Source organism: Schistocerca gregaria, chromosome 1, assembly GCF_023897955.1.
Source record: "Schistocerca gregaria isolate iqSchGreg1 chromosome 1, iqSchGreg1.2, whole genome shotgun sequence".
Lineage (NCBI taxonomy): Eukaryota > Metazoa > Arthropoda > Insecta > Orthoptera > Acrididae > Schistocerca > Schistocerca gregaria.
This window is the reverse complement of record NC_064920.1, coordinates 402,869,712-402,882,970: the sequence shown is the minus strand read 5'-3', so window position 1 is coordinate 402,882,970 and position 13,259 is coordinate 402,869,712. Positions and strand designations below refer to the sequence as shown.

The window sequence follows — 13,259 nt, the reverse complement described above, 5'->3', positions numbered from 1 at the left end:
TTGTAGAAGCCGTTTTTGGGGATGATCAGTTAGGAATCTGGAGAAATGTAGGAATGCACGAGGCCATACTGACCCCATAACTTATCTAAGATATATGGGTCAAAAGACAAATTTAAAGCATATGGAGATATAGAGAAAGCTTTTGACAATGTTGTTTGGCATACACTGTTTGAAATTCTGAAGGCCGTGGGGGAAAAATACAGGGAGCGAAAGTCTATTTACAACTTTAACAGAAACAAGAGGCAGTTATACGAGCTGATGGGAATGAAAGGGAAGCAGTGGTTGGGAAGGGACTGAGACAGGGTTGTGGCCTATCCCCAATGTCATTCAATCTGTACACTGAGCTAGCAGTAAAGGGAACCAAAGGAAAATTGGAATAGGATTTAAAGTTCAAGGAGAAGAAATAAAAAGTTTGAGGTTTGCTGATGGCATTGTAATTCTGTCAGAGACACCAAAGGACTTGTAAGAGCAGCTGAATGGAATGGACAGTGTCTTGAAAGGAGGATTTAACATGAACATCAACAAAAGCAAAATAAGGATAATGGAATGTAGTCAAATTAAATGAGGTGATGCTGAGGGAATTAAGATTAGGAAATGAGACACTTCAAGCAGTAGATGTGTTTTGTTATTTGGGCAGCAGACTAACTGATGATGGCCAAAGTTGAGAGGATATAAAATGCAGACTGGCAATGGCAAGAAAAGCGTTTCTGAAGAAGAGAAATTTAACTCCGATCATAGACTTAAGTGTTATGGCGTCTTTCGTGAAGGTACTCAGGGTTGTCACAAGTTTTCCCAAGTGAAATTCCCTGATTTACAGACAAGTTTTAGCATTTTTCCCTGAACAATTTGAGATCACTAGCGTAAGTTAAGGTGTAAGCCGACACACTGTCTTTGCAGCTACGGTACAAGAAACAATAGTGCAAATGAGAATATATGCAAACAGATGGCATTTCCTGATGTGAGCAAAATCTTAAGTTCCAACATCAACATCTTTTGTAATGAACTGTTTGTAGATAGAGAAAGCAAGCCAAATTGTATATGTGTTTCATTACGAACAAAGACATTATTTTATTTCAATAAAACAAAACACATTTGGTGATAAAAATACACATTTCCTTGGAGTTGAAAGACAGATTTGAAATACCTTCACTGATTTCAGAAATAACCTCAGAAAAAGTAGGTCCCTTGGAAGAAGTGTATAAGGATGGGAAGAATTGTGTAAGCCAACACTGCAGGTGACCACCAATAAAATGTTGGTTCTACTATGTCCGTTATTGTTGGTTATCACCACTACTATTTTATCACCACTACTATTTTACAGGTATTTTGAGGTTCTTTTTTCGAGAAATATATGAGTATACAGCATAAAAACTGCCAGCAACAGACACCATTTTCTTCTTCTTATCGTCCATACTTTCTAACATATAAATACTTTTTAATTGCCAAAATGTACTATAACAAATAAAATGTCTGTAAAACGTCACACTGCACGACGTACTTGCGGTGAGAGAGTCACAGATCCTGAAATCCATTTCCCATGGCCTCTGGCCTGCTGGTCAACACTGCAGTCCTGGGTCCATGCATAAACCATGAAAATCTGCTGAATTACGCTACACACAAACTGAATCAGCCAGCAGGCAGATCAGCAGACTATATCTGATGGGCAGGGCCTGCACATTAGTTGGAACCAAATGGCTTCAATCAACAGATCAATCCATTAGACACTCACAGAAACGGCTTGCGGCTTTGGTCCGGTGTGAGCATCCACTCATATGGCCAGCTATTCACGAACCACAAACAGCATGACGATGAAATGAGACCATGGTGATCAATCCATGCAACAGATAACTTTTTCAAACACTCTGAGTCTGAACAATAATGAGGATAGACAGCAGCTCACCATAAAGATGATTGCTGAGCTGCAGACAAGCACACAGAAAAGACAATCACACTCTCACAACTAGATTTTCAACCATACCTTTTGTCAGAAAATGAGAGCACACACATTCACACAATCTCTCAGACACTCTCGTGCACACATGACCACCATCTCTGGCCACTATGTGTACAGTCTCTGAGAATCAGTTTGAAACAACCCACTCCTCATTTCCTGACTCTCATCAACAGCTGCCAGGCTAGCGGCAAGAATTGGTGTCAGCACTGAGTGCAAGCTGAGGGGAGTGGTAGGAAGGAGAGAAGCCGTAGTAACAAGGGAGTAGGGAAGTGGCACATGTACTCAGCTGCATCCAGCCAGCAAAGATGCACGACACCTCAGTAAACAAACCACTTCACTGACTGAGACAAAAACAAGATTTTTCCTGTGGTTTCGTTTCTTTTTTTTTTCCTTCTTTGATTTCCCTGACATGTTTTAAATTCCCTAATATTGCCTGATTTCCAGAACCTGTGGCAACCCTGGTATTTGTCTGGAGCATAGCCACACATGGAGGTGAAACATGCACAGTAAACAGCTTAGATAAGAAGAGAATAGGAGCTTTTGAAATGTGGTGCTACAGAAGAATGCTGACGATTCGGTGGGTAAATTGCCTAGCTAATGAGGAGGTACTCTGTTCTGTTAGTTACAAGAAATTCATGGCACAACCTGACCAGAGGAAAGGATCAGTTGATGGGCCACATTCTGAGACATCAAGGGATCACCAATCTAGTACCGGAAGAAACTGTGTGAGGGGCTAAAATCATAGATGGAGGCCACGAGATAAATACAGTAATCAGATTCAGAAGTATGTAGGCTTCAGTAGTTGGAGGAAATGAAAAGGCTTGCTCAAGATAAGAGTAGCATGGAGAGCTGCATCAAGCCAGTCTTCAGAGTAAAGACAATGACAACAACAATAACAACCACCTATATATTAAAATTAATTATAGACTCCGTTGCTTATTTATGGACAATGAGGGTACAGAAAACTTTGCACCTCTAATACTATGGGAATTCCCAAATTTAACTCAGCAAAAATTTCGTACCTCTAGCTTTATGGTTATTGTGTAGTATGGAAGATCCCTTTCATCACAATCTACTAAATACATATCTATCCAATGAACTGTGAACTATTGTTTTAAACTTGAGCCATAGTTTTTTTACAAGCCTCTGCCAGAGGTAAATGTTTGCTTTGAGATGTGACACGACTGCTAGCTATATAGTTTACTAAACAGGTATATAAATATTGGAAATTCTTGGATGGAGAAATACATAGATTAAGGGAAGGGTAACCACTCATCTACAGCGGACTGATGTGTGGAGAACATAAATGCCTAACAGAAAATGGCATTCAGCCTAGCTATTGAGCACATTAGCACTCGCTCTCTCTCCCTCTCTCTCTCTCAACTGCTGACACCCAAATACAAATTCCTGTGGCCATGGCAAGACTCTTAATGTACCCACTGGAGCGTGTGTTTAGGTGTCTGTGCAGTTGTGTATGTGAATGTGTGTGTTATTACTAGAAAAAAAGAGTTAGTGCTTGAAAATTAACATGAATGCTGTTTTCTATTAGTTACGTGTTTCTGTGGTCCATGCATCGATCTGCTGTAGGTGAGTGGTTGCCTTTCCCTTAGTATATGAAGCAGGTAAATTTTCCTACTTGTTTTAGTTGAAACTGGTACTGCAGTAACCAATGTGCAGTTGTGTATGTGAATGTGTGTGTTATTACTAGAAAAAAAGAGTTAGTGCTTGAAAATTAACATGAATGCTGTTTTCTATTAGTTACGTGTTTCTGTGGTCCATGCATCGATCTGCTGTAGGTGAGTGGTTGCCTTTCCCTTAGTATATGAAGCAGGTAAATTTTCCTACTTGTTTTAGTTGAAACTGGTACTGCAGTAACCAATGTTGCCACTGAAATCAGTTTCAATAAGGCCATCAGCAAAGAGGTCAGGTCAGTTTGAAGCTATTTGATCTAACATATTTCCATCATAGGTGGGCTTATCTGTTTTATGTAGCTCTCAGAGTAGGCGTTTTCTGTTGTTTTATAGGATGTCTTGCCATTTCTCAGCTGACTGTTGGATGATTAAAGTCTCCTTATATGATATGATGACAATGTGATAGGGGGACATACTTACTAGCGAACTGAGATTTTCTCAAACGTTTTTGGTCACATCTGAGAGTGAAGTGTGATCAACATAAAGATACAGTGACAAGTTTATGCCCTCTTTGATACTGAGTCTTGTCCAAACAACATGTAACTTAAATCTCTATATTGATGAATTTGAGTTTATCGTCTATTGTGAAATACACACCATGCCATTTCACATTAGTCCATCCTTTTGACATATAGTTAAGATTCACCCCAAAAATCTAACTGCTGTCAATTCTGGGTTTCAGCCAGCAACATAAGTTCTAGACTCTTTGCCACAGAACTTAAAACCATGAAATTCCCTGTCTTCATCTGTTGAAAGACACTCCACTAATGATGAGTTGTCATAGGAAACAGAGTATTCATTCACTTATGATTATTCGATGAGAATAGCTTCTGCTTAAGCTTTCATTCCTTTTGTTTTGAGAGTTTTTTTGCTAAATTCGATTACTTCTTTCTCTCTTCTTCTGCTAATCTAGGTAAGGTATGGGCAACCTTTGGTGACCTGGGGGCTTGATTCACATACTTACTCTCACTTGTAGACAACCTTGTCACATGATGTCATGGCACCACTCCTTGTGCATAAAGTCAAAACTACAGCAATCGTAAGGCTGTGGTTTAAGGAGTGACAAACTGATATGAATGGCACCCTGTTGCCATTGTTCAAATTTGCACATTTTGTGAGAAGTCTGTAATTATTTTTGCACCATTGCCACACGCACATTAGCACACAGGCCACAACTTCACGCTCTCAGTGGAGAAATGTGTCTCTTTGTAGTTCAAATATTGTGGAAGCAAAAAGGTTTTTGGTTAAGTGTGGATTAAGCAAAAATTTCATTGGTATATATCATTAGTTGTAAACCCAAATCAAGCCGAGTGTCGGCAGAAATATTTGAAAATAGATCCTGGGCAGAGTAAATTGCAAGCACCTGGCTCTCTCTCTCCTACAGATTTATTCTGTGGGGCAGACAGAAATGAATCGCATGTCAGATAAAGTCTGAAAGCCAGCAGTTGCCCACCTATGGCCTAGTCAGTTCTTCATTACTTTTTTTGTTAACAGCATCTGTCAGAATTATTGGTGTAGTTTCCTCAGTCACATAAACTGGCAGATAATCTTTACATCCAAAAACATCTCTTTTCATTGGACAATACTGAATACCCAGGTGCCAAAAGTGAAGGCAAGTGCTCTGCCAGACAGTTCCGTTCAGTAACATCATAAATTGCTACTCACCACATTATGCTTGCCACAAGATTACAATGTGTTGTTATGTGGAGGTACAAGGAATATTTTTTGTAGGTTTAACTGAATCACTTACTTGTTGAAACTTTCTGGAAGGTTAAAACTTTGTGCCAGATTGAGGCCCTTTTGCGGGCAAGTGCTCTACTGACTGAGCTACCCAGCATGACTTACGAACATTCCTCACTGCTTTATTTCACCAGTACCTTTCTTCCAGGAGTGCTAATGTCACAAGTTTCGCAGGAGAACTTCTTTGAAGTTGGGAGGGTTGAAGATGAGGTACTGGTGGATGAGGTACTGGTGAAGTACACCTGTGAAAACAGATTGAGAGTTGTGCTTGGGCAGCTCAGTTGATAGGGCACTTGCCAGCAAGAAGCAAAGGTTCCAAGTTCAAATCTCAGTCTGACAACAGCGTTAATCTGGCAGGAATTTCACATTAGTGCACACTCCACTGTAGCTCAGTTGATAGGGCACTTGCCAGCAAAAAGCAAAGGTTCCAAGTTCAAATCTCGGTCTGACATCAGCGTTAATCTGCCAGGAATTTCACATTAGTGCACACTCCGCTGTAGAGTGAAAAATTCATTCTCACTTACCAGTTAACTTCAATTAATTCCACAGGGAATAGTGAAATATATTTGCAACAGCATAACATCAACGAAATGTACATTTGAAAATGAAATGAAACCTAGAAAACCACATTTATCATTGACATCATCACACACGTAACTGACAGTCAAACTAAAGACAGAATAGACATACAAAAGCAAAAATTCACTTAAAAAGTTTTTAATTCAAAAATAATTAAAATAATATGGGAGTTAACTATTTTAGCTGACAAAGCATTAGCTGAGGAGCTGAAGGGCTGCTAACATAAGCTAATTAAACCTTCCAAGAACAATTTCCCCTACTTGTTGATTTCTCATTGAGTTGTGTAGTTAACTCCATGGCCAGTTATCCTCATTTTACCCTACTGTGAATCTAATAAGAAAAATTTTGAGAGTAATCACTATCTTGTTACCCACAATATATTTAATTTGTGCACTGTTTACCCTTGAGGACTGTGTTTAGAAGCATGGCATGAATATTAAGATACACTGTGAACAACTATTACTTTGCCAAGGGCTTATATTTTATAAAGAAAAAAATATCAGTACATTATCACTGCAACCCTCGTGACATGTGACCATGAAGTTTTACTTAAACTATTAGAGCACTAAATGATCACAAAGACTACACAACAGAAGTCTCAGAATTGTAACAACAAGTTTTTTGCAATATCTAGTTACTTCAAAAAGCTTATCGCAATATCTAGTTACCTCAAAAAAAAAAAAAAAGTAGTTCTTGCCAAATTTCAAAAGAGAAAGAACAAAATATTGCCTCAAAAACAATTTTTCACATAGCAAGGGTTCACTGTTCATACCCCTAATGGATTAAAATTGTGTACTTCTCAAAGAGAACTAAGAATCGTAATTGAAAGTCGCTAGTGTAACAAGATATATAGATTGATTTTGACATTTAATCCACAAGTGTGTTTCCCCTACTCTATCAAGGCTCAGAGACCATCGCCCTAGTGAAATTAAACCCAGATTTGGAACACATAGCTTAAAAAGGCATTGATTGCAGAATAAATTTCTCATGCAGAAGTGAGCAGTGCACTGGGAAAAAGAAGATACTGTCTGAGCAATAATGATAAGAGAATTGCCCACAAAACACATAAATCCATTTCATTCTCACCTAAACGACAATTTTCAGCTTCAATTTGCTTCTCTTAGTTCTTGATTATGTTAACACTATCAATTTTTCACAATGTGCTCTTCTTTTCTTGTGTACTTTATTTTGTCCTTCAAATTTTTTCCTGAACTTGCTTAGCCTCCAGGAGAGGAAAAAATCTACTGTTCAGACAGCTCACACACTCATTTACTTGTTTCGAATGAGTGTGACTATGTTCAGATCACTTAAGCTAATGTGTGTGTACTGTTATGTATCCTTAGTGTTATTTCTTATTCAGCAGTGGAAAATTTTTTCTTAATATTATATTTAAGTGTTTCCAGATATATGCTGCATGCAAGACAAAAATCCAACACAAGAATTTACAACGTCCTTTGACACAGATCACAAAATGTCAAACTGAAAAATGAACAAGTTCTCATGTTTTGCCTTTGTGAAGTTGTTCTACTGTCATCTAATACTATGCTGAGTAAACACACACAACCATCTTCCTGTTACAGGAGGATTTGTACCACAAGTGTCAAATCTCGATGGACCCTTCTATGAATCTAAGTATGACATCCCGTATCATACTACAGGTATCAACATTCCTGAAAGTCACATCCAGTTGGATATAACTACTGGAACAATAATTCCACCATCCATTACAATACTACCAAAACCTGAAAATGGTAAGTAGATTTGCTTGTTCTCTGAAAAGTAATAAAAAAGTTATTTTATGATCATGTTCTCACTAAGATAAGACATAAAGTAACCACACCAAACTATAAACAATGAGACCTAAGAGATTTGTAGATATTTAACTCTCTCTCTCTCTCTCTCTCTCTCTCTCTCTCTCTCTCTCTCTCTCTCTCTCTCTGTGTGTGTGTGTGTGTGTGTGTGTGCGTGCTTCCATGCACTAATCACCATAATATTGTAATACAAAAATGACTGCAATCATGCAAATTGTGCTCCCTGCATTTATATACAATTACGCAAATTACTACAGCTCGCACATGACTACAACTACTATGATCTGCTTTCCTTCTGCCCTATCACTGTGCTTTCCCAGTTGTCTAACAGTGTAGTAAGGTGCAGCTTATTGCAGGGTGATTCATGTAACACTTAACTCCCCTTTCATGCCAGAAGAGTTCAAGATAATGAAATTTGATTTTCAGTGATTAATAGTACATAAAGAAGCACTTAATTTTGTTACATAGTTAATACTTTGAATTCTAACACAAACTGAGATATGGAAACTTATTTGTGTACTATTTTTAGTAGTATTTGAAAGCGTATGAATAGATGAGTAAAGATACAATATCTATTGTATACAACATTCTTGGACTTCTTGCCTCAAGCTTTCAATGTCAGGAGCAACTGACTGTCAAAATATCGGCTGCGGTGGCCTTATATAGCCCAATGGTAGTTCTGATTGGTAAGTAGTTACATCATGCTGCTGCAGATGGTATCAACATCTGCGCTGGTGGTACCACTGCTCCAGTCGTAGCATAAATGTTGCGACAAATATCTCTAGCTCTTCTCTGCATTGAGAGCTCACTTTCATGTAGTTATAATATTATATCTGGCGTAATGATTGACAGTTTTTTAGTACATTCTTATTCCTACAGCCTCTATAATAAAGAGTCTCAGTAAGTGAGATCCTGGGACACAACTTTTGTTTCGTTGAACAGTATTTTATGTTTTTGAGGCTGTGCTCAGCAACTACAGATTTCTCCAGTTCTCAATTTTTAATATGCCACTGATGTCATGCACAGCCACTGATGTCATGCACAGAAGTCAGAAATGTTGCAGATGGACTGACCAATGTAACTGCTTCCACACTTACATGGGATGTAGTAATTCCCAGGAATCCTGAGCCAGAGACTGTCTTTAACAGAGCATAGCATCTGCTTTATCTTCTTAGGAGGTCAGAAAATAAATCTGATGCCTCTCTTCCCAGGACGCTGCTCATTTTGCTGGACATAATGCTGTAGAAGGGAAGTAATGCAACCAGTGGCTCATCATGTGAATGTCGAACATTTTCACATTTCCTTTTCTTGGAGAATGCGAACTTGATATCATGAGGCCCATAGCTGTCAAGGACAGTCTCAGCCCAAGGATTCCTGGGATTTACAACATTCCATGTGAGTGCAGAAGCAATTATATTGGTCAGTCCATCTGCAATGTTTCTGACTGTTGTGCAGGACATCACTGGCATATTAAAAATCGAGAACCGGAGAAATATGCAGTTGCTGAGCACAGTCTCACAAACAAACATAAAATACTGTTTGGCAAAACAAAAGTTTTGTGCCACACTCCCATATACTGGGACTCTTATAATTAAAGAGGGCATAGAAATAAGAATATATGAGGAAACTTTCAACCGTGGTGGTGAAGATAATCTTAGCAGTGCATGGAAGCGAGCTCTCAGTGCAGAGAAGAGCTATGTTTATGCTACAGTGAGAGTGGTGGTCCTACCACTCCAGACACTGACACCATCTGTTACAGCATGATGCAACTACTGACCATTCAGAAGCTGTCTTTGGGCTGTATAAAGCCACCACAAACAAACATGAGTAATATGTGGAACATTTAACTCCAGCAATACAATGAAACTAATAGAACAACTGTAGGAAGTAGAGTGTTTTGGGTAAGGACAAATTAAATACATGACAAGAACAATCATGATACCACTTCAAACAAATATTTGTCCAAATGTGATGTACATGAAATCACCAACCAAAACATGCAAAAATCACACACCACTGGTATCATGCATTTCACTACATACACGTAGCTCAAATGAAGAATACTGGGAACCCCCACACAACTTAAAAGCCAGTATCTCAAATTTTGCTTGATTTATACAGTTCAAATGAAGCCCATGAACCAACAACCCACAATTAGCAGAACTAAGTATAAACAAAATATAAGGAGACCAAAATAACTACAACATACTCCACGATACCACTATAAACTACTAAATTGTAATTTCAACCACCAACGCAAACCACAAAATCATAAAAAGGTACTCCAACATAAATATCGATATTTACATCCCAAAGAAAACTACTAACTCAAAGAAAAAAAAAAAAACACACACACACACACACACACAGTAGAAATCCAAAATAACCATCACCAAAATCCCTTAAAAACACTGCTACATACATGAGGGGAGATTGGGACAGTATGGTGGTTGTATAGGGGCTTCTCAGCAAAAATTCTGCAGCATAGATGAAACCACCTTGGAAAGTCCTTACGTTTTACCCATCCTCCACACAGTCCGAATCTCTCCCCATATGATATCCATATTTTTGGAGCCCCAAAGAAAGATATTTGTTGCCACTGATTAGCTTTGGATGTAGAGGTGCATGCCTCAGCACAATCATGGTTGCGTAGGCAACCACAAACATTTTTCCATGACGGCATTGACAGTCTTCTAACAGTTATGGTGATTCTTTCAAAATAAAAACAGTTTACTTATTTTGTTTCATGTCTCATTTTTATATGACAGTCCCTTACACTACACAATACGTATGTTCATTAATACCCTGTCAACCCTTATTCCGCTTTTAATTAAAATAATAGCAAAAAGTATGAATGTAACACTAGGGGCAAAAAGAACCTCTACAAAGATCTGAATGTGTTAACATAAGCACAAAAAGGGGATGGACATATAAGTATATATGTATTCAGCAACCTACTTTAGCACTTAAAATGCCATGTTATGTAATGTAGTGAGTTTAAAGATTAAATTAAAGAACTTTCTATTGGGCAGCTGCTCCTCCACTGAAGAATGTAATTACAGCAAACCTTAAATTTAATATCTTCAACTTTTGTAGTCTCGTCTTCCTCAGTTGCATGTAATATTACGGTATATTGATAATTTTTATTTTATGGACCGTCACAAACCTAAACATTGCATCAAAACATGTGTCAAGTTCATGTGCTGTGAAATGTGGAGAAAAAACTGCAAATTAGCATTTAGAAGAGGAAGAACAACGGAAAAAATGCGACAGGGGCATAATATGTAGGAAATCATCCATGCAACCTGCCCCTGAAAATGCCGTACAGAAAATAAAGGCGAAACACGTATGGCACTTAAATTGTGTTTCATTCAGTTGCTATCGGACAGTCCATAAAGTAAAAATTATCAATATACTTAAATTTAATGTTTTAGGTTATTAGTCAATTAGAATTAGCACAGTTACTCATCAATATAATGTCATTGCACTATATTGCACTTTAATTATTACTGACTTATTTCCACATCCCAGACATGAGTCTATGTGGGATCCATGGAACATGACTAATGTAATGTAATACCAAAACTGTACCACATGCATAAACTACACTTGTGTGCCTAGCAGATTTCCTTGTAGTTCTACCTCCCAGAAGGGCTTTATGAATATATCTTTAATGATGAGGACAGTATTACAAACATTTTGAATACTGTACAACAGCCAAGATGGCTACGGGGAGGGGGTAATCAGTTCCCCTACCCCTCTTGTTCCTCTAACAGCTTGTGGAAAGCTTTTCCTTTTGCCCATGACAAACATACTATGTTACCACATCATATTTTCTACTGTAGCTTCTGTAGTATCGTAAGAAACATCAATCAATAAACATAGTGTATTATTACCTGACCACAATATTACTGCATTTGGTCTTCCATGGGTGTTATCAGAAACATACGATGTTACAGTAAACAAGTACATTGGTACTGTGGAAAACACATCACACTGTGAAAGCTTTCCGGAAAGATGTGGATATACCAACAAACGGTTCAGCATGTCCTCGTGATACCTCACTACAGGCTGACCAAAGTGCCCTCATTCCTAGGTGCAGTAATTTTGTGGCCAACTAGTACTAACAATGTCACAACACTGCACCTTGAAAACACTGTTACCACTGGTAAAACTTACTTTTGTTCATGTAGGGAGCTATAATCACAACTTCGCTGCAGTATTATTTGATGGCTGTTGTGTGGGGGCACAAGTGTACTATATGCCAGGAAATTATTAATTTCTGCCAGCAAAGGTCTAGGGTGGGAATATGACATATGAGAAACATGCAGAAAAGATTAAATGGATACTTTCCCTATTTGTCTTCACAGCTGTCACTTCTGCTAACCTCTAGCTCATCATGAAGTCATTATGTGCATCTGTGTGAAACGAGTTAAAACTGTGGGTTGGACTAAGACTGTTCTTTCACAGGCTGTGTGCTACAAATTACCTCATCTGAAAATACCTCATGGACCAACTTAAGGCTACAATCTGTCACACAGCTTCAAGTTTTTTCCTGTCCAGGGTCAGCATAAACTACTACACACAATAAACATGTAGAACACACCCTACTTCAAAGGGAGTAAGCAAACACATTGTTTGAACAACCAAGAGGCTGTGGATATGACACAATCTCCGTTTTATTCAGTCTAGCAGAGATGAAAGTCTAGAGCACTGTGACAGAGCTCCTGTAGAGTATGAAAGGATTTCTAAGAAAGAGGAGTATGGCACACAAAACTTAAATTTCAGTAAGCTCAGATGGCACAACTGGCATCACAATGCCAGTGCGACACAGTGCTGAGGGCTCAAACTGCAGACCACCACAATGTATTAACACTGTTAACATATCACATACAATCAATGTAGCACAATTCCTCAGAGTTCGAGAATTCATTCACAATCTATTTTAATCATCATCCACTTACTGAAATTTAAACTCAATTATTCTTGACCTACAGCTTCCTTCTGGTGTATAAAGACAAGATTATGAATGCACTGCATACAACAAAATGGGAATAGCTTACAGTCACTTACAGATCCAATACAATGAGTGAATCTGGATAATTTCACACTTTTCTCAATATTTGAGTACAGATGGAACTATCATGTATAGTACACTGTAAATGTCTGACAGGGTGACTTGCAATCAAGGATACTTCTGACAGGCAAATGGGCACCTGAAAGAAGTTACTAAAATGTGAATAGAGTAAAAGTTTGTACATTGGTCAAGATTTAAAACTGCTCTAAGGAAATGAGATTCTTAATCACTTCACCACAAGAGTGCATTTACACAGGTACTCTACAGCAATCCAAGATATCCCAGAGGCTATACATATGAAATAGAACATCAGAACAAACAGTGTGAATTGGGAGAAGTGGGAAGTGTACACTGATACAAAGCTGGGATACCACCCGTCAGCTCTGACTTGTGACTTAACTATATTT

At 38.2% G+C, this 13,259-nt stretch overlaps 1 protein-coding gene and 1 long non-coding RNA gene across 3 annotated transcripts in view; one reads left to right on the top strand and one right to left on the bottom strand.

Moving 5' to 3' along the window:
- Positions 1 to 13,259, top strand: part of LOC126349315 (uncharacterized) — a 373,888-nt gene that overhangs the window by 320,026 nt on the left and 40,603 nt on the right. For both annotated transcript variants that reach the window (XM_050002420.1, XM_050002421.1), the window contains one exon: positions 7,545 to 7,715. In XM_050002420.1, the coding sequence (XP_049858377.1) occupies positions 7,545 to 7,715 (171 nt within the window). The remainder of the gene's footprint in view (positions 1 to 7,544; positions 7,716 to 13,259) is intronic.
- LOC126349342 (uncharacterized) overlaps positions 1 to 13,259 on the bottom strand; it is a 421,894-nt gene that overhangs the window by 405,017 nt on the left and 3,618 nt on the right. The window lies entirely within an intron of this gene.